At 41.8% G+C, this 27,569-nt stretch overlaps 1 protein-coding gene across 2 annotated transcripts in view; it reads right to left on the bottom strand.

Annotated features, from left to right (window-relative positions):
• Positions 1–5,390: 5,390 nt before the first annotated feature.
• ska2 (spindle and kinetochore associated complex subunit 2) overlaps positions 5,391–27,569 on the bottom strand; it is a 36,895-nt gene continuing 14,716 nt past the window's right edge. For both annotated transcript variants that reach the window (XM_078224655.1, XM_078224656.1), the window contains 6 exons: positions 14,929–15,018; positions 13,734–13,910; positions 12,137–12,220; positions 11,372–11,411; positions 9,153–9,282; positions 5,391–7,829 (listed from right to left, as the gene is read on the bottom strand). In XM_078224655.1, coding sequence (XP_078080781.1) covers positions 7,697–7,829; positions 9,153–9,282; positions 11,372–11,411; positions 12,137–12,220; positions 13,734–13,910; positions 14,929–15,018 — 654 coding nt within the window. In that variant the 3' untranslated portion in view covers positions 5,391–7,696. The remainder of the gene's footprint in view (positions 7,830–9,152; positions 9,283–11,371; positions 11,412–12,136; positions 12,221–13,733; positions 13,911–14,928; positions 15,019–27,569) is intronic.

Here is a 27,569-nt window from a genome sequence, read left to right as displayed (position 1 = left end):
TGAAACCATTGTCAATTGTCATAAAAACCCACCTAATGTCCGCTCGGGAGAGAAATCTGCTGTCCTTACCTGGTCTTGCTTACATGTGACTCAATGTGGTTGACTCTTAATCCTCCCAGGGATGGGCAATGAATGCTGGCCCAGCCAGCGACGCCCACATTCCATGAACAAATAAAAAAATATTTATTTTGGTCCAATTCAGCCATAATGCTGATAAAAGTTCTCGTCATCAGTGGCACACTGTGGAGGGATGGTAAAGATAGTCAGATATTTCACTGCACCAGTCCTGTGGCAGTGCAATGGGATAGAACTCCTGTCCACCCCTCACCCTCAACATCATTTATAAGGAGCATTTAATGTAGAGAAAGGTCCTTCAAATAGGCACACATTCAAAAATAGATACCAAGAAGATTATTAGGTGCAACTAAAACCTGTTCAAAGTGTTGGTTTCAAGGAGAAGAAAAGGTAGCGAGGCAAAGAGGCTCAGGGATGAAACTCGAGATCTTACATCCCCCAATGATGGGGTGAAGGAGGTAGGGGAATGCATAAGAGGCTAGAGTTATAGGAATGCAGAGATTACCACGGATTACAGGGCTGGAGGAAGTTGTAGACACAGGGAGCAGCAGAGCCTTGTAAAGATTCAAAAGCAAATGTTGAACATTTTAAAACTCAGGCTTTGCTAAAGCAGGAGGCAGCCACCGTTAGTGAGGACAGAGGGGAAGGGTGGACATGATGAGGCAAGTTAGCATTTTAGATGATCTGAATCTTATGGAAGGTGGAAGCTGGGAGGCCAGCCAGGAAAGCTTTGTGTACTCGAGTTTGGAAGTAACTAAAGCGTGGACGAGAATCATAATCTTCGTCCTCATTTACAGACCAGTCAATGGCCACAGATCCTCTTCAGTTCTCCATCCCTGGAGCCCATTCTCTGCTGTGCTGCATCTTCTGATACAAGTTCCAGTACCGTCATGCTTACAATCTGAAGATCTTTCTTAAATCTTTTTGCCTTCATAATTGTCTCCTTTATAAAGCAAACAAAAAACCCATTTCTTCCACCGCATTTCCAGTTATCAACCACCTCCCCCCCGTAACAACTACACCCATGAAACTCTTGAGGATAGTAAACTAGAGAGGGTGGAGAGCTTCAAGTTTTTAGGCATCCACATCAGCAACAACCTGTCCTGGTCCCTCCACAGCAATGCTATGGTTAGAAAGCCCACCAACGCCTCAGGAGGCTAAGGAAATTTGGCTTGTTCACTACATGACCCTTAACAATTTTTACAGATGCACCATAGAAAGCATCCTTTCCAGATGTATCACAGCTTGGTACGGCTCCTGTTCTGACCAAGACCGCAAGAAACGACAAAGGGTTGTGAACATAGCCCAGTCCATCACGCAAACCAGCCTCCCATCCATTGACTCCGTCAACACTTCCTGCTGCTGCGGGAATGCAGCCAGCATAATCAAGGACCCCACGGACCCTGGACATTCTCTCTTCCACCTCCTTCCGTCAGGCAAGACACAAAAGTCCAAAGACACGTCCCAAGAACAGCTTCTTCCCTGCTATCATGACTTTTGAATGGACCTATCTTGCACATCTTTCTCCACACCCTACCTGTAACTGCAACACTATATCCTGCATCCTCTCCTTTCCTTCTGCCCTATGTGCTCTATGAAGGGTATGCTTTGCCTGTACAGTGTGTCAGAAACAATACTTTTCACTGTATCCCAATACAGGTAACAATAATAAATCAAACTAGAAATGCGAATTGTGCTCCTTGCCAATGCTGATGGTATATTTCCATAGCTGTTTAATCTTCAGTTTCTAACATCTGTAAGTTTTAAATCATTTCCTTGATAACTTGTAAATGGAAGATGATTTTTAAGAGTTAAAAACAAGTCCTTGTTTTTAATATGTGAGTAACTGTCCATTCATCGGAACACGCAAGGCTCTAAGACCAGGCTTGTTTTCAGCAGAAAAAGTGAATCAGATGCCAGAGGGAATAACGTCAGGGGACATTGCTCAGGAGACTGCAGGGGGTCAGAGAGACGACAAGATTGTACCAAAGAGGGAACAGGAAGTAAACCAAGGAATGTCAGAACATCCCAATGACTGGGAAAGGTGCAGCATGCAAAAATCCATGGAAGAGACTGAGAGGTAGAGAGATAAAACAAACTAACACCCTATGGTTAGCATCATAGCTAACTAACAATTCCATTAATAGAACAATAATTTTCTTTTAAAAGTTCTTACCATTTGACTGTTAACAGTGACATTAGAAATCCTGGCAGTGCGGATAGAATGTCACTAACAGATGGTGGCCCATGGTTCTATCTGCAAGTCACTCCTGAACCTCAGTGATTCAATATTGATATGCAATACTGCTCAGTACATAATCTCATGTAGCCTAATCTGGCTTGGGAAATTCAGCCACCCACAACCTGGAATTCAGCTTCTTTGCAACTTTGGCATGATTGAGAAGCAATTAACCTTGCCAATGTACAAGTAATTTTGCTACCTGTTCTCATTATCCCTGTTGTAGCTCTCCCCCCACCTTGCACATCACCGTACCAAAGGCCTGTTTGATTCCCAAGATTCACTATTCTCTTTTATATTAAAAACTATTTTCTGTAGTTAATTTAGTTGGAGGCTGGATCCTTTTGTGCTGAAGGTGAGATGTGAAATGTAGGAAACAGGACATCTTGCACCCAGTACTGTACAGTATCAGCGTTCTTCATTGCCAATTCTATGGGTCGGAGCAGAGTAAAATCTCCCATCTGTTCTGTCCCAGCAATCTGCATTAACCCGAGTGCCCAACATTGTACAAGTGTGTATCTTCCACTTTCCACGTCAACCATCTGTGTGGTATCTCTGACAAGTCCACACTTTGTCAAACTGAGTGGTTTGGCAAACCACTCAAAAAGAGTGGTTTGCCTAAAACCATTCCACTTAAAGCTCATCATACTTGGCAGTTTTCAACCCATCAATGTGGCTGAATTTAATTACAATTACACAATTAATTTTAATAGGACTGTCCCAATCAAGATTGTTCATAGCTATTAACTTTCAGTGTTAAATAAAAACTGTGCTTTCCTTTAAGAGCTCATTCGACACTGGACAGTGTTCTAGAGGAGCTGTTGGAATTGCAAGGTCAGCCGAAGGAAAAAATAACCAAGATGTGGACAAGTGGAAATAATGCAGATGGAGGAGAGGCATTAAGGTTAGAGCAGCTTCATTCATTAATGAGACATGCAAATTGCTAATTACACCCCCCACCATTTCCAAGGGTATTGTCGGGGGGGGGGGGGGGGGGGGTTGGTTCTCATTCGGTATGAACCATATCAGTGAGGTTACAATAATTGTCATCTTGAGTGTTAGTGAATTGACAGCCTAATTTGCATGCCTATTTTTTAAATGGAGAAAAGTACAAACCAGGACACACCTGGACTCTAGCCTTTATTGTCCCAGGGACAGAGGATCACACTCAGGCTGATTCTACACAAGGCTAAAATCCAACCAACCGTTCTAACCTCTGGAAGAGCAGGAGTGGTTTCACTGGAAGTTCACAATCATACTTTCTTTCAGGTCTAGAAGGTCCTTTTGGTACAGTAATATTGCAACAGTTAACAATACAATTGCATTGTGTATCAAGCTTGAGCACCCTTGGGTTGAAAGGCCTGATGACTGAAAGCTGTGCTACTGATAGGTGGTGGGATGGATGGGCATTAGACTGTAGTCAAAAGAGCAGTGTGCATGACAGAACGTAGCAATGGAAAAGATTGCAGATAGAATGTAGAGATTTAAGAGGTAACATGGATGAAATAGCTGCAAAACTACTTAGTGACAGCAATTCTTAAACCTGTTTCTAACTTGAAGATCTGGATTAATTATGTATATATTAGCATTTGGATTTTTCAGTTTCATTCCATGTCTCATGGTACCCTGTACATTGGATGTTTATAAGATCGTGTGACTGACAGTGGATGTTTATGAGATCGTGTGACTGACAGTGTTTCACAGAAAGAAGAATGCAATGGGAAACAAACCAATATTCCGATTGTACAGGAAAAATCGATGGAAGCCTCAGACAGCGGAACGTCAGGAACCGGTGCTTCAGTTGCTCCTGCAAGTAAGAATTCAATAGAAGAATTGGGAGACTCTCAGTCGTGACCACAATTATCTTTCAAGAATTAAGCAACTGAAGAAAGATCAGCTTTTTAAAATATTTTAAAGAAAATATTGGCAAGTGAAGATAGAGGTAGCCATAATGACAATAGAACAAGAATATCAAACCATTTCATGGCAGGATAGTTAAAGCATTTTTAAAAGTTCATTGTTGGTAGTTAATCAGCCACTAGTACAAATCAAGCATGATAAATACTTGGAATGCCAGCACATTGTGGCCATGTTACTGGACTAGTAATCCAGAGACCTGGACTAATTAGCTGAAGGCAAGTTCAAATCCTACAAAAGTCAGTTTTTTAAAAAAAGCTAGTATCAGTAATGGTGACCTAGAAAACCCATTTGATCGCCAAATTCCTTTAGGGAAGGAAATCTACCATCTCACCCTCCGGTCTGACCTACATGTGACTTACAGACCCACAGCAATGTGGACTCTGCCCTCTGAAAAGGCCTAGCAAGCCACTCAGTTAAAGATAACAAATGCTGGCCTTATGTCTAGAGAATGATTTTAAAAGTGCAGAATTTATCACTATTAATAAGTGACCTAATTCTCACTCTTCCTAAGTAAAAAGGTTTGAGTGCTAAACTAGCATTTAATAACCTCACTTGCAGAATATTACACTTTTATAATCTTCGAGACTACATTGTGTGGAATTGAATGCTCGATGAACTTATCCTGCTCAGTGTGAAGGTGGGTCATTGATAAAATTCAGTTGAGGTCATCGCAACAGCAGCCATGTGCAATTTGAACTATGCACAAGCCCGAAGCTTAATTTGTCAACTGCTATTTATTTCCCTGTATCTTCAGGTAGCCTTAATGAGGAGAGTTCCAACAGAAACCAGATCCAGAGAGCAAACTGGAACCAGCCTCACAGGTATGGCTTGCTGCCAAAAAGCAACAAGTTGTTTCATGGAATGGGGTGTGATGTTTCTATCTTCATTCTTTATCTTCTTGGCTTCCATTAGCAGGTGAAGTGTCTACACATGTCAAAATGCAAATTTGTCACCCAGTTGAACAACTTCAACTCACTTATTGCAAAACTTTCCATCACAGAAAAGAGTTCTTATACCCAGAGCGTAACTGCTCTTACTTTGTAGGTTTAAACGATCTGCAGTTATTACCAAACATGGCATTGGAGACAGAGAAAGTTACCATGTGTAAATCATAATAGAATTGCAGTCATATCTACAGCAACACAAAACAAAATAGTCATATCTTGTAGCCTTTTTAATTTTATTAAGGAAAACATCTACCGCAAAGTATTATGATAAACAATTATTAGTACACTGGAAATTAAATAAAAGTACAAATGGGCAGGTGGAGCAAGGGAAAAGAGTTAACATAAGGGTGCATTAAATCTGGACATTGTCAAACACACCAGTTCCACAGTGATTCCATAAGGGGAGCAAGTACCAAGCACTAGATCACCAGGATTTAGTTTAATGCAATATTCCACTTGTGATTTCTTTTGTCAGAGTCATCATCTTGGAATAAACCAGCAATTGATGTTAAATTCTACAAGCAAAGGAATTGCAGCTGAAGAAAATATATAGCCAAGGATTCTATATTGCCCAAATCCTTCTACAAAACGTTTTTCAATTATTACCAAATATAATAAATGTAATATGATTGCATTTAAACATGCTGCTTGCTTGGTCCAGATTATGAATGGCAAAGGTTTGTTAAACTTGATCAGAAATCAGCACATTCAATGTGGAATGTAGATAACTATGTCATGTGTAATGTGGCTTCATCAATTTGTAAGTGAAGGCTGATGTAACAGGAGTCTTTGAGAAACGGATTAGATCAGATAGATACAGAAAAGAAAACTTCCCTCTCATAGAGAGTAAAGTTAGGAGTGAAAATGGGAAGTGCTCTTTCCTTTCCTCACCCACCGCCCAATCATACCCTGGAATGAACCCACATTCCTTCCATTAGTGGTAGTATCCTGGATGTCTCTCTGAACAATACACAAAATGAAGTCGCAGCCTGCAGAAGCCACTCAAGAAGCTATTGATGAGAGTGGACAGAAGAATGGAGAGAACACAAGGATGCAAAAGTTTAATAGACAATTAAATAATGATGAGAAAAATAAAAGGATAAAGTGAAATATGGATTTCACTGGAATCTGGCAACTGATTCCATCAAGGAAATGCTGAACTCTACATAACACCATCCCACCTGTTTGTCAGGTACAAGATGGGGTATGATCTCTAACTGAATTGTGGCTGTATCACTATATCCCTCACCGCTACTCTTCCCCCACTTCACTAGAAGCTAAAAATAAACATGGTCGAAAATTGGGTCAACAATACAGGAAGAGCTTTTCCATTACCACTGATCTGTAATTCATTCAACCTGGGACAGCCAAACACGTTTAATTCCCCAGTGCAGCCATCCCTAACCAAGGGAGAAAACCCATTACAACCTCATTTCACTTTATTCAACATCAAAAATTGATAAGTCTAACTCACCACAAAATACCCTTTCTTCAAAATGCTTGTTACCTTATTCATTTGTCCATGCAATTATCCCAGAATCAGTACAGTCCAAAGAATATGCTCACCACAGAAGCAGAAAAATAACAATTTAGTAAATCTTGTGCTCATTTCCTCTGTGGATTTCAGGAAAATTAGATATACAATTTAAGAAGCTTCAGTTCAGGTTCCACATTTGCCTAACTTCAATTTCTTCAGCTCAGTCCAGACCAGGCAAAAAACAATGGAAGCATAAATTAGATTGTGCATGGGAATAGGAATCTATGAATTAGGAAGTGAGAAATCCAAAATACAATCTCCCCACACACCAAAATTCCCAAACCAAAAGGCGATGGATGACGAGGACAATTGTTGCATCTACTAATGGGATTTTAACATCTGAAGAAAGTTACTCCCAATGGCAATGGTAGACAACTTTCTGAAAGGGTTTTGTAAGCGCTCTGAAGCTGAGAGCTGCTCAAAGGGAAACAGTTTCCATGGCCTGTGTAGAAGCACTTCCTGCATCATGGTCCAGATTCAACATGTCTGAGTTTGGGTAGAGTGGACAAACCCACATCCCACCACTTTGCACTGCAACTCATTTGACGGAGAGCAACATCACCCATCTCCATCCACTGTTTACACTCCCAACAATTCAGATTCCAGGGTTCAACAGCATTGAAAAGCCCGGCACATGATTCTGCTGCTGAATTATGTCTTAGGATCCAGTCTCAACAGTTGAGCCCCGCACACTAGGAAGACCAGCTCCTTAGGCCCAGTAGGGAGGTCACTCAACTGTAAACAGCATTCTATATCTTGATGCTTGACTTCTGACAGTAAAACATCTCACAGCTGCAGTTTCTGGATCGCTTCCTCCCTATTTTTAATTTACTGGTCCAAAGATTCTTGAAGTCGCACCTTAAAGCATGGAAAGACTTCCAAACCAGACAGAATTACAGAAAAGGGAGTTACTCCCCTCTTGAATTTACACAGGGTCCAAGTGGGAGAGTTTTCTCTGCTAGAAGATGCACACTAGAGTTAGGATGTTGCAGAGAGCCGAACTCGGCCCTTTTTGTCCAGTTGAAGGATTTCAAGAGCTTTCAACGTTTTCAGCTTGGATTCGGTTGCTTTCATGTTGAGCTTGTTCATCTGCATCACACTCAGTGCAGAACTGAAGGAAACAAAAAGAAATTTATAACAGCACAGGCAAGTAGTCAATTAAAGTTTTGACTTCATCGTTTTTCCTTTAAATGTTTGAAGGCATTAAATAACAAAAAAGACAGACAAGAAGCTGCATGCATACCTGATTATTGTAACTCAGGCAGAAGGTAAATACTCCCAATTTAACCACAGGAATGTTATATATAGAAGTCATGAACTAGATTGATATCCTTGAGCCATCAAATGCTTTTGGTTAAAGAGGAATAACAATTTTTATCTGCACAACATAGGCTATTTCCTCCCAAGGATATCAGATTAAAGTCAGTGACAGTACAAGTTTGGAAAAAACCTCTAGTTCTGGATTTTATTCTTGCTATCAAATTCTTGTACAGATCAAGAGTCTACTAAAGGTAACAAAAGGCATCAATGTGTGAACTCAGTGGTAAACTCCATTCCTCACTCCACTTGGCAGGTTGGAGGTATCAAAGATGCACAAGACTAACAGTGGAAATACCTATAAACTGATAGTACTTTTACGAATGAATATAAAACTGCAACCCCCAGCCCCCAATCCAAGTTACCAAGCTCTCTGCTGAGAATGCTCTGTTGGAAGGAATGAAGCAGCGCAGCAGAAACCTGGCTACTAGTCAAATACACCCTGGCACCAACAGGGTAATAGCTGAGGACACTTTCAGATTAGTGTACCCTGACTGGAGGATAACACAAGATGACAAATCATATTAAGTGACTGAATTAAGAGTAAAGTTTAGATGTTTGTTTTTCCCTAGACCACTAATCAAATTGGCGCTGTAAACTGTACTTGTTCATTAAAAAGATTCAAGAATTAATTCATTACTGTCAGTTTAACAGGTTTGATTAGAGCAAAATCAAAAATTTAAACAGGCAGCTATTACAAACTTTTATCTTAAGAAAGCAACTAGTCCAACCAAGCACCAGTCATAAGCTGACTAAAACTCTCAATAAGTTATGGTACAGACATCGGGAGAGACTGACATCGGGAGAAATACAATCTCAACCACTGGGATAAAAATCAGCAATAGCCAATGTCAGATGGAGATAGAGTAATTAGAAGCAACCTATTAAAAATACCAACATTACAGATTGCTAATTTTATTGCCTTAGCAGCTCCTATATCTCTTAATTCAGAGACACCTGAACACCTGTCTAATCCAGCTGCAAGTGTATTCAACTCGGAACATCCGCATCCCTCAGAGGAACATACTTCAAGGGCACAATCCTTCCAGTGCACTATTCCTAAAGTTCTAACCAAGAGATTACAAAATTCAGCCAAGTTCATTTGATGCATCCTCACCTATTTTTGTTCTTTATGAAGTGGTCAAAGAGTTGCTGATAAAATGTGTTCAAGTCGGCAAGTTTCACAGTCAACCTCACGCTTTTTGGTACTGACAGGAACATCTTCTCAGTAATTGGTTCAAACTCAGCTGAAACACAAGTGACCTGGTTCACATTTTATTAAACACAGCAGCCGATCGGACATTCCTGAAGCACCAGATGAATTTATAGCCACTGAGATTGAGGTCAAATTGTCAGTGGTATACTGTACAAATGTTTGATGCATTGTCGAATATTCCATGATCTGTTGAATAATACAGCCTTTCAAACAAACACAAGGTATAAGCTTTTACTCACTAATTTGTAGACTTTTGAAAATTTTAAGCCAGGTGTTTCCCTGCAAGGGGGCAGGTGAGGGGAGAGAGACATCAGATCACATTCCCAAACTGTCACCAAGAATGGAGAAATGTGAACAGGACAGGGAGAAATACACAGTGTTTTATAATTCCAAAGCCTCTCTAATATGGAGCAGCAAGAGTTGAATACTGGGGCAGAATGTCAAAAATCAGCATTTAACTCTACTTCAAATTTACAGTGACAGGTTAATCAGAAAGTAAAGCATTAAAAGGCTGGTTGCAAAGCGAGTCAGAACACAAAGTCACATGGAGCAACTGAGTTACATAATGCCACTCAGATTTCAAACAAAGTCCACAAGTCTGTACCTGGCCATGCTCTGATCTCAGCCAAGCCAGGCAGGTAACTGAGGAAGAGAATTTCATTTCAACTCAACCAAGTATAACTGAGGACACTGGAGAAAAGGAAGGGAGACTTGTTCTATGTGGAGCAAAGAATACATTTCACAATGCAAATAGCTTAATCCAGAAGCATCAACGTGGGTTGGGAACACTCTGAGAACCGGAAGGTTTGACTTGAGCACACAAGTTTCTGCAGTGTGACAGTGAGAGTGCTGCATTAGTGTAATAAGTCTTTCAGATGTTTATTGGGGGGTGGGAGGGGGTGCAAACCTGTCTGTCCTGCTGTCCATGGCACTATTCAAAAGAGAAGCAGGGAGCTCTCCAACTATCCTGCCCAACATCCACCCTTTAGTCAATAATAACAGGTCATTCAGTTGCTGTGAGGGAGAATTTACTATAGGGCGACACGGTGGCACAGTGGTTAACATTGCTGCCTCACAGCTCCACGGGACCTGGATTCGATTCCCAGCTTAGGTAACTATCTGTGTGGAGTTTGCACGTTGTCCCCATGTCTGCATGGGTTTCCTCCAACTGCTGCGGTTTCCTCCCACAGCCAAAGATGTGCGGGTTAGGTGGATTGGCCATGCTAAATTGCCCCTTAGTGTCCCGGGATGTGTAGATTAGAGGGATTAGCGGGGTAAGTCTGTGGGGCTATGGGGATAGGACCTGGGTGGGATTGTGGTCGGTATAGACTCGATGGGCTGAATGGCCTCCTTCTGCACTGTAGGGATTCTATGATATGAAAACCAGCCACTAAGTGTGGTTACATAAAGTGTTTGGAATGACTCAAATGAAGTATGATGGGCACTGCATAAACTGAAGTTTTCTTTTACAAAATCCACAAAGATATTCCAATAGTGCCAAGCTTCGGTGAACTAAATTGTTTGATTTACTATTTCACATCTGAGCAATTGTGAATTTTGATACATTTATTAAGGAACATCAGGCGCCAACTTATTCTGAATTCCAGCGTTAAGGCGATGGAAATAAAAATAGAAAGATGACCAACAAAATTCTTCTTTCACCATCTTGATTTTTTTATTCATGGCTTTTGCTCCAAGTTATTTTTTGCATGGAGAGGTGCCAAGAATGTCTGATACCCTTAGCCAACACTCTCCCTTGGCACTCAGGCTAGTCACATTCCATTCTGTGTAGTACTCATTAACTGCATAACTGGAGGAGATAAATCAAGGTTTGGCTCCCCGGATTCTGGGAACGACTGAGCCACACTGATCTGGTTTGATCTCCAGTTGCTGCTGAATTTGTGGATCTCAGGAGAAGTCCAAGCATCTCGAGGTTGGTGACGGGGACACAGAGCGGAGAAAACCACCTCAGCACTCTGGCTCCCTAATTGCCGCTCACTGGCCACTATTGGAAGTTAGGGGAAAATAACGGGCTCAGTTGTGAGCTTCTCACAAATGCACAGATCGGAAACTGTTCAACTGGCATATAGCTTTCCTTCATAACCTGTCTGTGCACCTACCTTCCTCCTGCTGTGGTATTGGAGGCTCTGCACAAGGCTCCTATCAAAAAACAAAAAAGTGAAAGGATCAATCGACTAATCAAAACGCACCTACTGGAGTCAGAGCTTTCAGAATGGTGGACATACCACAGGCAACTTTCCATAAGTTAGTTGAGTGACAGTGCCCCGAGAGAACTTGCACCCACTCAGCCATTCATTTTTCCTTTTTAAAGTTAGCATATTGCATTTTAGTGCTGGTATTTAGTGGAGAAATATTTTATTTAGCTAACTGCTTTCCCCATTGCCCCATTTTCAATTGTTTCTCAGTTAAGCATTACTGTGATATCAGCAAACATTGGATGCAAGTCAATGGTTCTCTCCATCTCTCCTTTGAAGGAATGGAAGAATGAGAGAAGAGGCATACAGCCTCACTCAGGAATACTCATATGACAGGAACTGATCAGTGGTTCTGAATGTTAAGAGCACCAATATCCAATGTCAGTCTGAGCCGGTTACAGGTAGAGTGTTAATTACCAAGTGCCCAATCTCAGCCACACCATATTGGGAGCAGAGAACAAGGTGATAAGCTGGGAAAAATATGTTGAAGTGAACAGCAATCAAAAGACTTGCCAGAACAGTATCATTTGAATGGTCTTATTTAAAGGTTAATTTTAAACATACTTATGTCAAATCCATCATCAATTCTATTGATACAAAACATCACTTGACTCTAAGTGAGAGAAGTGAATGCAATTAAGAATGGCCTTACAGTAAAACACAATTTACCTTACTGGGTCCTGCTTCAGTCAAAGTTTCAGATTTCAGAATCTTCTGCATAGCCCATTGCTCATCCTCAGTGAGTGGAGAAGACTGGAGAAAACAATTAAAATGATTAATGAAGTAGAATCATCCAGTGCACGAGAGTTGTTCCTAGTTTCACTCCAGGGCAAACGTGCAGCACAGAGCAAGACAAACACATCAGCACTCACAGCAAAAACTCACGAACCTGGGCCTTGCTTTCAGTTTGTCTTCCTCAAGCTAACACTTCAAAGTGCTGACTAACATGCGCATTTCCAACATAAGACCATAAGACATAGGAGCGGAAGTAAGGCCATTCGGCCCATCGAGTCCACTCCACCATTCAATCATGGTTGATTTCAACTCCATTTACCCGCTCTCTCCCCATAGCCCTTAATTCCTCGAGAAATCAAGAATTTATCAATTTCTGTCTTGAAGACGCTTAACGTCTCGGCCTCCACAGCCCTCTGTGGCAATGAATTCCACAGACCTACCACTCTCTGGCTGAAGAAATTTCTCCTCATCTCTGTTCTAAAGTGACTCCCTTTTATTCTAAGGCTGTGCCCCCGCGTCCTAGTCTCCCCTGCTAATGGAAACAACTTCCCTACGTCCATCCTATCTAAGCCGTTCATTATCTTGTAAGTTTCTATTAGATCTCCCCTCAACCTCCTAAACTCCAATGAATACAATCCCACGATCCTCAGACGTTCATCGTATGTCAGATTTTGAAGAGAAATATCTTAAGTGGCCCTTTTGTTTGATTTTGAAGAGAAATATCTTAAGTGGCCCTTTCAGAACTGATGTTAAGAGACCTCTCAAAAACATTATGGGCTTCTGACACTGACCAATCAACTAAACTATCCCAGCATTTCTTTAAGATTGCAGCTTTCTGTCATTTATAATTTTTTGCATCCATTGTTCTCAAACTCACCAAAAGCAAATGAAACATTTCCCCCCCACTTTGCACTCAGGAATAATCCTAACCAGGAATTCAGACAGTGCTAAACCCTCAGTAACATTTGGAGTTTTGAGCTTCAGACAAGATTTTGAAAGCGCTCAGTTCACCCATGTCCCTCAGAAATTTACTGGCACAGCTAAAGCAAACTGCAACGTGGTTGGATAGAGATCCAATCGTGTGCAGAATTATAAAATGAATTTCCTTCACAGACAACCCAAGCCGATCTCTGCATACCTTCTAAAAAGGTGGTGTGGACAACTGAAGAAATTTATGTGGAAAGTAAGGGAAGGAAGGAGTGGGAGCCAGCCAAAGAGAACAGTCCAATTTTCCACTTCCTGGCTCAGGACAAAGATACCAATTAAAAGGATACCACCTGAACTGATTACAGCAACTAACTCAGCAAAGACTGGAACTTGGTCCAAGCCAGTTCCTTATTCGCTTCATAGAATAGACACTAAGCCAATTAAAAACACCACATACAAAAAAAATAACCACGGCATCATTCAATAATATGCTCCTCTCTCAGTGACAACATAGCAATGTTTAATAAAAGGAGCAAAGCCATTTTATAAACTTGTCCTGTAAGGGTTAAGCTTGCCTCACAAGATGGTGATTGCAAAGATTTACCTCGAGATCGCTCTGCTCCTGCAGTTTCTGGACCAACTGCAACGTGGTAGCAAGTTGTGAATGGATGAAATCCACAGCTTCTTTTTGTTCACTGGCAATCTGATCTGCTTCCACCGATAACTCACGATAACGGGACTTTATTACTCTCAGCTGCTCCAGCAGTTTTATTGGATTATCCTAAAGCACAGGCAGGAAATGGAGAGCTGTAATGTACAGAAACTGCAAGCCAAAGTGGTGTTGAATTAACCAATCCCATATATATATAATATATATATATATATACACACACACACATAGACCTTAAAGTTTAAGTTTATTTATTAGTGTCACAAGTAGGCTTACAATGACACCGCAATGAAAATCCCCTAGGCGCCACATTCCGGCGCCTGTTCGAGTACACTGAGGGAGAATTTAGCATGGCCAATGCACCCTAACCAGCACATTTTTCGGACCTTGGGAGGAAACCAGAGCACCCGGAGGAAATCAACGCAGACACGGGGAGAATGTACAAACTCCACACAGATAGTGATCCAAGCCGAGAATTGAGGCAGCAGTGCCACCCCCTCTGCTGGTGGGTTAGGCATGATTCAGTGTACAAAACAACAGGGAGAAAAATATCCAAGGTGATGCAAACTGATAAGATCAGGTAACCACGAAGGATTCATGCTCTGGAGTAGCTCCTGCTTCAGCAAAACCCAGTCAGTTATGCAGCAACATTTGTCCCAACTGTGAGTCTCATCATTGCCATTCCTCACTCGAGAAAATTCTCACTGGATATTACATGGTTGAAAAGCAGCAAAAAAAAAAGTGATTTGCCCATGTCATTTGCTGACAAGTCAACAAACAGGCTAGTTAAATCGGTTTTGAAAATGTATAAATTGCATAACTACAGCGACTACTCAAGGACATTTTAGAATTAGCTTCTTGTCACAACGTACATTAGTATTCCGAAAGTAGGTTTTTAACTAAGTCTTCCATGTAAAACTTTGCAATTCATTAAAAAATGTAAATGAAGTAACTGACATTCCTGTTTAAGGAATGGTAACATGCACATAACCAATTTATCATTCCAATGACAAGCCAGTCCTGATAATACCCTGCAGAAATACAAGTTAATCAGAGCAACAAGATGGAGGCATGAGTTAAACAAATGAAAGATTTCCCCGCAATCAGTGTTCTGATAAAACATGTGTACCTGTGTCGGTGTGTTCTGAGGAAGGTTTTTCACTATTTCAAACTCTAGTTTGTGCTCGATATAATCCAGGTCAGATTCTGCCTTCTGGAACTAAATTGAAGGAAGTAAAGGGTTAAGCAGACTATTTTTTCTCTGTCAAAAGATCACATCACTGCTCCTTAACTCCACCATCACTCCCTCCAGGAATTCTAACACTGGGCCAGCAAGAGTTCACACCCACCAGTGCCAATCCTTGAACTCCAGGCCTGTGACTATTATCAGCAGAATTACAGAGAGGGGATGTTAAAGCACAAGTTTTCAAATCATGTTACATTATGCCCCTGAAGCTGACTATACACAAGTTTAGTGAGTGGGCATCAGCTCAATCACACAACTGCTTATTTCTTCAATCGATCCAGTCCAGCTTGCTTATAAAGCAAACCTGAATGACAAGGCCAGAATAAATCCATCAAATTCTAGAATGTCTGGAATTACAAAGAAGCACAAAACATCTGAAACAGGAATGAGGCTGTGGAGCAGTGGCGATGGAGTGAGTCTTTTAAACTGGACCCATCCCGGTGCAGCTCAGACATAGCTTAGCCAACAGCCATTGCTGTTCTGTAGCCCAATCTGCACTCACCTACCCTTGCTCTACTCTCTACCCTACAGTCCCTCCAGCATCTCTATCCCATCTCTGGCTCCCTTTCCATGTGCAGCAGTAAAAAATTGTCGTCCTCGCTAGAGCAGTGGTTCCCAAACTGTTTTGAATAACCCTCTCTCAAATGAACTAGTAAATCACCTGAGCTCCACCCGCCTCATTTAACACTGTACATTATATACTGTAAATGTAAAAGTGCATGCAAAGCATTTTAATACCTTTTTAAATAAACAGATTTGTTCATAGCAACAAGATGGAGGCATCAGTTTAAAAATTTAGAAACTATTTTCTGAACAGGGCTAAACTCACGTGAGCACCACCATGTACCTGGCCTTCTTGCTGCTCTCAGCGCTCCTCCATGTGTGCTCCCCTCGAGGTGACGCAGCCAGACAACTCTGCACTGCACACGTGATGACCACTCATTGACTCTTATGCACACCAGCAGATCTTTACAGACCCCCAGAAATCTATGGACCCCACTGCTCCGGGGAGGAGTGATTAGTGAAATCAGATGTTGAATTCCTGTGTCAGATGGTGGGGTGGGTGCTGGGATGGTAGAGGTGCAGTGGTGTGGGGGCAGGGCTGGGTGGCATGAGGTTATCGTATTCACATTATCAAATCAAAATGAAAAAGTGTTAAAAATGTATTACTTCAGCAGTAAAAAACTTCAATTAATAACAAGTTAAACTGAAAAGTTGCAGAATCTGCTGAGATCATTAGCCAAGGCGCAGTTTAATCAGGAGTTAGTGGTAAAACATGTTGGTGCCTGCCAGCCACATATTTCTACTGCGTAAAAGTCTCAAAAGCCAAATTGCCTGGAGGGGATTCGCAGAAGCGCAGATATTTGGTTAATCTGCCAGCTGTTACACAAGAGACAGGCTGAGAAGCCCTTAGGAAAACTCTCAAAACTCACTGTAGGCTGAACACCTGGTTTTGGGCTTAAAACCGCTCAGCGCCCCATTCCCAGGTGTGTAATTCTAAGTTGAGCTGTGAATTGTACACTCTCTCGAGCATGGCAATAACAAGTACATTCCATTTTCACTGTATAAAATTTGTTGCCTCAACACAAGAACCATACTGGAATTCTGGAACACTCCTTCCCTCTCTTCATGGGTGGGGGCTCAAGCACTATTTAGTCAGGATAAGGGGCCCTGCTCCTCCACTGCTGCAGGTAGAGAAACTACTTCTATTTTTAAAACAGCTCACCACAGGACTACACAGAGTGCACCACTGTCATAATGTTGGGAGAATGAGCCAATCTGCACACAGCAAAACCCACCGAACAATGTGACCGGGGCTAGAATCAAAGTGATGCGGATTGATGGATAATTATTGGCAGAGTAGCAGGGATCACTTCCAAGCGTATCTTTGAAATAACACCATGGGATCTTTTATATCACCCAACTGAGGCAGACAAGGTTTCAAAGACAGCACAGTGACAATGTAGCACTTCCTTGGTATTGTAAAGGAATCTCTCTAAATTTGTGCTCTGGAATGTCTTGAGTCCACAGCCTTCTGACTAAGACAGGAGTGCAACCAATCAGACCACAGCTATCACTAGGATTAGATTCACATGGTCAACAGCTTGCCCACATTGGCCAAACCTGTACATCAGCTGGGGGAAAGAGACAAGATGGCAAATGTCACACCTTCAGAGAAAGGATATGTGTGTGCACGTACGTGCTCTCCAATTCTGTAGTTAGTCTACCTGAAAGCCAAGTTGGTGGGGAAGTTACAATGTCTCCACTACCTCCTGCCATCATTAGCTGCAGAGACTAGGATCCGAGATGAGGAGCAATTTCTTAGAACTGAGAGGAGTCAATCACAAAAAGATATAACAGTCTGGGGTCACGTACCAACCAACTCAGAAACAGCTTCTTCCCTGGTGCTGTCAGACTTTTGAATGGACCTACCTCGCATTAAGTTGATCTTTCTCTATACCCTAGCTATGACTAACACTATATTCTGCACTCTCTCCTTTCCTTCTCTATGAACGGTATGCTTTGTCTGTATAGTGCGCAAGAAACAATACTTTTCACTGTATGCTAATAGTTGTGACAATAATAAATCAAATCAAATCACTGGTGAGGATACTGCAGTCATGTAAGAATTGCCGATTGCCTCCTCTAAAGCACATTAATGGACCAGTTGGGTTTTTAAGACAATGCACAACAGCCACAATCAGGTTTATTGACACTAGCTTTGTAATTCCAGATATTTCAACTGGAATTCCAAATTTCACACTGCTATGTTTGGATTTAGAGGAGGAGGAATTTCTTCAGCCAGAGGGTGGTGAATCTATGGAATTCATTGCCACAGAAGGCGGCGGAGGCCAGGTCATTGAGTGCATTTAAGACAGAGATAGATTAGGTTCTTGATTGGTAAGGGGATCAAAGGGTACAGGGAGAAGGCGGGAGAATGGGGTTCAGAAACTTATCAGCCACGATTGAATGGCAGAGCAGACTTGATGGGCTGAATGGCCTAATTCTGCTCCTTTATCTTATGAACATTCATTAGGGCGGGGGGGGGGAGGGGGGGGAGGAGAGAGAAGAGAGCTTGAACACCCACTTGCCAAAATTGATTTGCTACTTGATAAAACCACAGGGGTATAATATTTTATTAGCATTTTCTCCTGCTTTCTTTCTTGCCTGCACCATTACCTTGCACTGATAGATGATTTATTTTAAGGAATATGGAGTTTCTCTTTATACTTGACATGAAGAAATTGTTCAAAAGGGACCGACCTCACTGAGAAAGGAACATTTCCCATTTTAAGACATTGTGTTAATATTAAATGTTTGATGGAAGAACTCGATTCGGAAGGCAATGAGACATTGCAGTGTTCACATCACATCGCCAACGGAAATTGCACTGTGTCAGATATTACCAGAAATTCTCTTCTATAATTTGAATTTCTGAACAAAAAGCCAGCTGTGGAAAAAGAGGCAACGCAGAGTAGCTCAAAATTAAAACTCCAGCCTGTTATGCAAATACTTGGGGCATTCCAATGAAGGAATCAAGGATGAAATTAAAACCATTCTCTCTTTAAGAGCTGAGATTTCTCCCTCTTCCAGACAGAAAAAGGAAAATACATTTGCAAACCATCTACCAGCAACACGTGGGTCATGGGGTAATATAGGTTATTTCAGGCAGAGTTTTGGATGTTCACAGCAGTAACCTTTGCTCTTGATGATGTTAGACTGTGCGTGGAAATCACTGATCCAGGTTCCAGCGAGATTGGATGTCAGCAACACAACAGCAGGCAACCCATTAAATTCACCTCTTCCACCCAAAAATGGCAGCAGTGTGCACTCTATCTATCCAGGCACATTGACCTTTCTAATGCCCCAGGGTGCTGGGCTTTCAATTGAAAAGAATTGCCAAAGATCATCACAGTCAAAAAGTGGCATGTTCTTCAAGTAGACCCACACATTTACACAACATTTCAGAAAATATCATACCTTAAACTCAGTACACAAGTGTCTTGGCTCTCTCAATCATCTGCTTCAAGTCATGTTTACTTCAGGACACAAACTTTTCAGACATTTTAGTATCTTTTGGATGGCAGATTAACTGGAGATATTTCTACCTACGAGGGTAGACAGTAAGATCCAATGGCATTATTTGCAGGGGAGGTTGGGAGTTCTCTCAATGTAGAAGTCAAAATTCATGCCTCAAGGAAATTCACCTAAAACAAATTATCTGTCCATTTATCTCATTGTGGAACCTTGTATACAGACTGGTGCCCATGTTTCCCCTCAAACAGTGACTGTACAGTTAACCCAGATTATGTTTTTGGATCCTGCAGTAGGTCATGAACACAAACTTCTAACTGAGGAAAGGAAGCTTTTTAAAAATTTATTCGTGTGACATGGGCGTCGCTGGCTGGCCAGCATTTATTGCCCATCCTTAGTTGCCCTCTACCGACTGAGGTGAAACTCTGTTTTCTTAATACAAAGAACATTTCTTCCATATGAGCATGAGTCAGGGTGGAAGTGCAGACCAATGCTAGAAAGAGCTTTTAACTAAAGAAACTTTAAATAGGTAGGTTCTTTACGCAGAGAGTGGTTGGGGTGTGGAATGGACTGCCGGCAGTGATAGTGGAGTCAGACACTTTAGGAACATTTAAGCGGTTATTGGATAGGCACATGGAGCACACCAGGATGATAGGGAGTGGGATAGCTTGATCTTGGTTTCAGATAAAGCTCGGCACAACATCGTGGGCCGAAGGGCCTGTTCTGTGCTGTACTGTTCTATGTAAATTTAGAAAAAAAATAATTGGCTGTGAAATGTTTCCAGATATCCCAAGGACATGAAAGGCTCTATATTATGGATAAAGCTAAAAAGGGCTGAAAAAAGTAACATATTGGACTGTTAGCCAAAGGTCAGCAATAGGAGAGCCGTGGCTGTAACACCTGGGGCACCGAACTACACTCCCAGATCCAGGGAATAAAGCGACCGCTTAGAATACACTTGCAAAGGTTTCAGCTGGTTTGTCGACCTGCTAGCGGATGAAGCTACTGTTCCCAGGTCCTGATCGAAAAGGAACAGCCACTTTGACCAACCTTGTGAACTGGTCATCCGAAACCACAAAGCCTCTATTTTAAAATAATCAATCGCAGGAGACGAGAGAAACCTTATCCTAGAAGTTTGAGGAATTAGAGCATTGACTCTTATGGTCCTGATTAGTAATAAATTTCTGTAGACTCTGGTTCCAGCATCTGAAATGTACATCTCCCTATACCACCTCCTGCAAGAACAGCAAACGACACCATTCTTCAATCAAAGCCATTTGTGTAGCTCTTCTTGGGATCCGCACAATGCACAGTATAAATTATTCAGTGGCGTTCAATTATTCAAAAAGAATGCAGCCAGTGCTTTTAGAAAAGCAAATGCTTCCTTACTTTGGGTTGATCCAATTATAGTTTGTAACTGAAAACTATCGCTTGCAACAATACAGGGGAGATAATAGAAAACGAGTTTGGTTTGCCCACATATATTCATAGCATTAGGGTGGCATGGGGTCAGAGTGACTGATGGGATTGGGAAGCCATTGTCCTGACAAGGTTTTAACTATTTCTCAAACAATTTATTATTTTTGTTTACATTACTGTAATGCGGTTTACTTCCAGATATCCAAGAGCACTACCAAAAAATGCAAATGTTAGTTTCAAATACCCATTCCTTCCAATATTACTGCCTCCAATGAACCAACTGAACAAGTTTTATGCCAAATATATACACAAGCGGTTAATTACCTAAGCACACACTGGACCTAATACAAGTCACATACTGGGGCAACTTAGTATCAGCTCCTGGACTGTGTACTTTTCTTGGTTAATAAATTACAGAAATCTAACATGACACGGTGCTTCTACACTTCACTGGGCCTGTTAGAGGAGGTCTACTCAACATGCACAATTGCAGGACTCACGTTCCCAGGTTGAAGAGCGTGCACAGTGTTGTGCAATATTTGGTGACACTCCTACACTTCTGCTGAATAATTCAAAACAGAAATTCAGGACTTAATGCCTACACCCACCTCCAGGGTGACAAATGTCTTACAACATTCATACCAAAGATCTCTGCTCCATGGTAGCATACTCTCTCCACTAAGCCAGATGATCATTTGGAGGGGCAGTCTTTGGGACAGGACTAAGAGCTATGGTGTTTGAAAGGCAGTTTTTCAAATAAGATGTTGACCAAAGGTTCTGCTGTTTACCCTCTCATGCGCATAACAGATCCCATGCCCTTTATGAAAGAGTTTGTCCCGTGTCCTGGCCAATATTTATACCTCAACCAACGTCACTACAACATTATCGGATCATTATCTCATTGCTGTTTGTGGGAGCTTGCAATGAGCAAATTGGTTGCTCACATTTCCTAGATTAGAACCCGAACAACACTTCAAAAGTACTTCATTTGGTTTAAAGCACTGAGATATCTTGAGCTTTTGAAAGGCTCTCTACCTTTCTAAATTTATGCCCAGTTAGTGACAGGGAACAGCAAAGAAGCTGGGAATTTTCTGTTCTCTGCAGAGATGCCCCAGGGCTCAATTTGCAATGTGAGCTAAGATAACTAATTACAGCAGTTCTTGTAAAAAGGCAGTGCAGGTCCTTAAGAGGAAGGGAGGCTCACACGACAGTATTTGAACAACTGTCAGATTAAAAAAACAGAACTGGACTCAGGTGTGACTTTCCTCATGGACAAGTTCCCTTCAAATAAAACCTTTCCAGGCTCACACAATGAATTTGGTGAAGTTATAGAAGATAGCTGGCAGGGCTTTAAGTGCAGCTTACGAACTGTACAGATAAGCCAGCTCCTATCTTTACTCAATCTTCCTCACACATAATCTTGGCACAGACTACAAGAGGTCAGAGGCTGGGAATTCTGCAGTAACTCACCTAATGACTCTCCAAAGTTTGTCCAACATCTACAAGGCACAAGTCAGGAGTGTGATGGAATACTCTCCACGAAGCGCAGCTCCAACAGTCAAGAAGCTGGAACATCATCCAGGACAACACAGCTCACTTAATTGGCACCCCATCCACCTTCAACAGTCACACTCCTCTACTACCAATACACACTGCTGCCACTGTGCACCATATACAGGGAGCACTGCAGCAACTCTCCAAGGCTGCTTTTGACAACATCTTCCAAACCCATGATCTCTACCACCTAGAAGGACAAGGGCAGCAGATGTATGGGAACACCATCACCTGCAAGGCCCACACCATACTGATTTGAAACTATAATCGCCGTTCCTGCATTATCACTGGGTCAAAATCCTGTAGTTCCCTTCTTAACAGTACTGTGGTGTACTTGCACCAGATGGACTGCAACGGTTTAAGGTTTCAGCTCACCACCACCTTCAAGGACAATTAGGGATGGCCAATAAATGTTGGGCCTTGCCAGCAATGCCCACATTCCACAAAAGAATTTTTTAAAACAGGAGTATAAACCCTCCCATTGCAACACCTACATAAATCAGAGAGAGATCCGGGATCAAAGCTAACGACCTACAGGGTATATTTACTCAAATTTTTGGTAGGGTTGGAGCTACTGGCAACTTTAATTTAACAACGTGACAATAAAAATGACCAGTTTAGTTAGCGTTGCACGTCTTCCCTCATTCTCGTTCCATCCCCAGAAAAATAAACATGTACATATTTTCATCAGCATTTTGCACAATTTTGTTAATGTGAAAACTGAAGCTCTCCACTCAAGTGATGGGCTGTAAGCCAGGCCGCTGTAATTCCCAAACACTGAAACCCTATAAGCAATATTGCACTACTCACAGCTATCTACAAAGCAGAGGCAATATCGATAGGGTCCCAGTACCTGAGCATCAAAAATAACCTCTCATTTCTTAAGCAAATGTTAAAGTCACGATGTGCTTTTAAAAAGGTGAGTGCAGACAGGGACAAGTCTAAAAAGGAAAAACAAACGTACTTTAAGATGATGTTCCTTCACTGTCAGGATGACAACATGACATGTTGTACAATGTGAATGACCCATTCCTATTTAGAAGAATTGGACGAGTTTTCTTGCAAGTTCCCATAGATGACAAAGGGAGTAAATTTGGTGAACTATAGATTATTGATACCACATGGAATATTATTAATCCAATCCAACCATTTTTAAAGTGTAGTCAGCCACCAGGAAAGTTTTGGGTGGTCAATTAGCTCCGACTGGTCGAGGTGTTATCATCGAGAATACAACAGGGAGCATCATGTACTATGCTTTGGTTTAAGTGGGGCAATGCCTGGACCTGCTCAGAGGCGACTAGTCAGCACCCCTTTCTCATCCAGTATAAACTGTTGCTTCCTTTGAAATTTGGCACCGTGTCTGTCCCGATGAATGCAAGATGAAAAGCTTCAATAACACATCTTCCTTGGCAGAAATATTCAAGCTCAGACATTCGTAAATCTCAGAATATCTCCCCACCCTTAACTAAATCATGCACTGCCGAATCAGATTTCTATACTTATTACACTACAGAATACTGGAAATATGTTAATAGCTTTAAAAACTGCTGCAAAGGTCAGCTGTGTAGAAGTACTAAAAGACTAGAGACTGTGCATTATTTAAAACGGGAAAGGGCAAGTCTCAAGTGGGCAAAGGATAATGGCAAAAAAAAGGCACTGACGGATAATTGGAAACTGTCGGAAATTAGACAAGGTGAAGCTTTATCCTAAGCCTCAAGTTATAATTGAACTTTGAAATGCTCAACATGGACAACGGCTGGCCAACATCAATCATCCTCACCTGGATGAACACACAAAATAATAAAGCACAAGGACAGTCAGCGCTCAGGGAGGGTTTACGGTTCTCATGCAGGAGGAGAATAAACTTTTTTAAAAGAATGCATCTTTCTGGAGGGAGAGAAATGACAGAATATCAAGTTACAGCAAGATAATCTGGAAATTATCCTGGAATTTACTAAAGTTGAGGCTACACAATACCACTGGTGGCCAGAAAAAAATTCCGAAAACCCAAATTTGTTTTGTATTTAAATAGCACCTTTCATAAACTCGGGATGTTCAAAGCACTTTACAATTAATTAAGTATTCTGAAATAGTAATAGTCATAGTAATGTCAGAAGTCAAGTGACTTCAAAACATTTTGATTTGGTGGATTGTCTCTTTTCTTTAATATTCTAAACAGTAAGATAATGCCCAGTGCTGGAATTGGAATAGCATCTGCCATTTCGTACCACTAAAACTAACTCCAAATTAACATGGTGCCTGTTCCCACCAAACCAGCACGTGTACGATGGGCGTCAGAAATTAAACACAAAACTGCTGCCAAGTTCAACCCAAAAAAAATGGATGTGTTACTGCTGATTTTTAATTACAGCACCAAACTCTACCCGTATTCAGCCTCACTGAAGGGATTGGGGGTGTAAAGTTACAGTTTACATTTGCCACATCACAGTTCAACAGCTTCAGGGGTGCAACAAATTTCCAAAATCAGAAGTTAAATAACAATAACAAAATCATAAGTTAAATAATGGCACAGTGGTTAGCAATGCTGCCTCACAGCACCAGGGCCCCGGTTCAATTCCCGGCTTGGGTCACTGTCTGTGTGGAGTTTGCACATTCTCACTGTGTCTGCGTGGGTTTCCCTCCGGGTGCTCTGGTTTCCTCCCATGGTCAGAAAGGTGTGCTGGTTAGGGTGCGTTGGCCATGCTAAATTCTCCCTCAGTGTACCCGAACAGGTGCCGGAGTGTGGCGACTAGGGGAATTTCACAGTAACTTCACTGTAGACTGTCATCCTCATCATTTGCCTTCCCACCTATTTTTGCATCATCTGCAAACTTGGCAATAGTACATCCTCGTCACTAATATGGATTTTCACACTGACTTTATTGCAGTGTTAATGTAAGCCTACTTGTGACACTAATAAAAACTTAAACTTATGTGTGTGTGTGTATATATATATATAAATAATTGTGGCCCCCAGCACTGATCCCTGTGGCACTCCACTAGTTACAGGCTGCCATCCTGAAAATGCCCCTCGGGCGTACTATGGTTGAAGGGCATCAATCCAGAATGTCCTGTGTGTCTTTGCAGAGGCTGCACCAAACTTTAGTGCCCTCATCACATGGCCCTGGACCAGTCTGATAGACAACCCTCTGCATTGGAAGACCAGCATGTTTAGACTCGACCAAAGAGCATCTTTCACTGGGCTGACAATCCACCAGCAGCAGTTGATGTTAATCAGTGTGCATGCCTGGGAACAACTTTAGAGCAGAACCCTGCATGACTGCATCAAAACCACTGCATCTCTTGCCAGACCTCCTTTGAAAAGGCACAGGAGATGGATGATGGTGCCTTCCTCTGCCTGGAGGGCAGCATGTTGAGGTGCGGAGACTCCAGGTGTGCAGGAAAGATATATCAAAGGGCCCTTTCTCACCAGTCAAGCCTGATGCAGGTTTGAAAGCAACCGAGGCACTCTGCCAAATGACTGAGTCTGCTTAGTGAACCATCCAATCTCCATTTCCCACAGGGCCGTAAGGACATTACACACGGACCATTGCCTGATGGACCTTTGATCAATTGTGCTTTTCTGCATAAGCTTTCTGGTGGTTCAGCATGGTCCAACTGAACAAAGTGTTCCACAGTAATTTGGTTAGACCCATCCTTCACAACACAGGAACAGGTGGAGTCTCAGTACGGTGATAAACTGCAAGGAACTGATATGGAATGAGCAGGTGTTGGAGAGCAAACCGACAACACTGCTCCAATAGCAGAATTACAACTGAACATTTGAGGTAGCTCAGTGCAGTATAGTCTCCTTGACAAACACAGGCTCCTGGCATCACCCGAGCCCAAGGAATGCAGCATTCAATTTTCCACTTTTATTCCAAGTATTATTAATTTAGAACTTGCTGACAAGGATGGGGAGTGCAGTCTTTTTTTTTAAATCTGACAGCTGCACAAGTGCTCTGTTCTCTGTGATCCTGCCTTCTTCCTGAAGACCTGTAAATGCATTTTCTCCCCCCACAAGCACCACCGTAATCGGTTATCTCAGCACACATTGCAAACTGAACACTACAGCCGCCTGGTGGTAAATGGAAAATTCCCAGTATTTTTGCTGCTGACTGTCTCAAAAAAAGACAAATTTATAAATCAAATGAGAGAAGAAATTAAAAGGAAAACAATTCACTGCTGAGAGTTGTTTATAGGCCCCTGACAGTAGGACTGAGTATAAATTGAGAAATAATGGAGACTTGTATGCAAGATACCACAAAAATCATGGGAGATTTTAATCCAACTTTGTAGTCAATACTGACTGGAGGATAAGTTCACCTGGGGCAGTTTCTAAGAACAATATATTCTGAAACCAACCAGACAACAGGTTATTTGAGATATGAAAATGTGCAATGAGACAGGATTAATTACCTCACTGTAAAGAATCACCTAGGCAAGAGTGATCATAACATGATGAATTTCACATCCAGTTTGAGGGTGAAATATTTGGGTCTGAAACTAGTGTTTTAAACACTTCAATAAGGATACGAAGCCAGGCTCGGCTAAAGTGGGCTCAGAAAATAGGTGAAAAGGCAAGGTGGTATAGGAGCAGTGGCAGCCATTTATGGAGATATATCATAACACTCATTCCATTGAGAAAGAACGATGCTATGGAAAGGATGTACCATTGTGACTAAGTTCAGAATGTTATCAAATTGAAAGAAAAGATGTACGATGCTGAGATTAATGACAGCCTAGAGGATTGGGAAAATGTATAGAAACCAGCAAAGGATGACTTAAAAAAGAGGGAGAAACTGAAATATGAGAGAATGCGAGTAAGAAATATAAAGATGTTAAAGTCAACATTGGTCCCATTAGAGACTGGGGAATATTATTTTTTGAAAAGTCCCCACCGTGTATTCAGATAATGCATTCTTTAAAAAAAAAATACATTGCAATTCTAAATGATTGGGTCAGTTTTGGTTATTGTACCTGATCAAAGATATTCTACTGGATGCAACTGTCAGTAAAACCAACAGCTGAATTTTTGGTTTGAAAAAAAAAGTCAGTGTGAAGCTTGGTCTTAAGTTATGGTGGTTTTGTGATGCCCTTAAATACCCAGCTGCCAGAGTAATAAAACTATCAGTTTCCCGAGCACACGAATAACAAAGATTTACTGTACTAGGAAAATTTGGGCGGCATGGTGGCACAGTCGTTAGCACTGCTGCCTCACTGTGCCAGGGACCCGGGGTCGATTCCCAGCTCAGGTCACTGTCCGTCTGGAGTCTGCACGTTCTGCCCGGGTTTCCTCCGGGTGCTCCAGTTTCCTCCCACAGTCCAAAAGACGTGCTGGTTAGGTGCACTGGCCATACTAAATTCTCCCTCAGTGTACCCGAACAGGCGCTGGAGTGTGGCAACTAGGGGATATTCACAGTAACTTCATTGCAGTGTTAATGTAAGCCTACTTGTCACACTAATAAATAAACTTGAAAAACTTCATGTGACTAAAGGCTGACAAGTCCCCTGGA

Source organism: Mustelus asterias, chromosome 12 (assembly GCF_964213995.1).
Source record: "Mustelus asterias chromosome 12, sMusAst1.hap1.1, whole genome shotgun sequence".
Lineage (NCBI taxonomy): Eukaryota > Metazoa > Chordata > Chondrichthyes > Carcharhiniformes > Triakidae > Mustelus > Mustelus asterias.
This window is presented reverse-complemented; position numbering and strand designations above follow the sequence as displayed.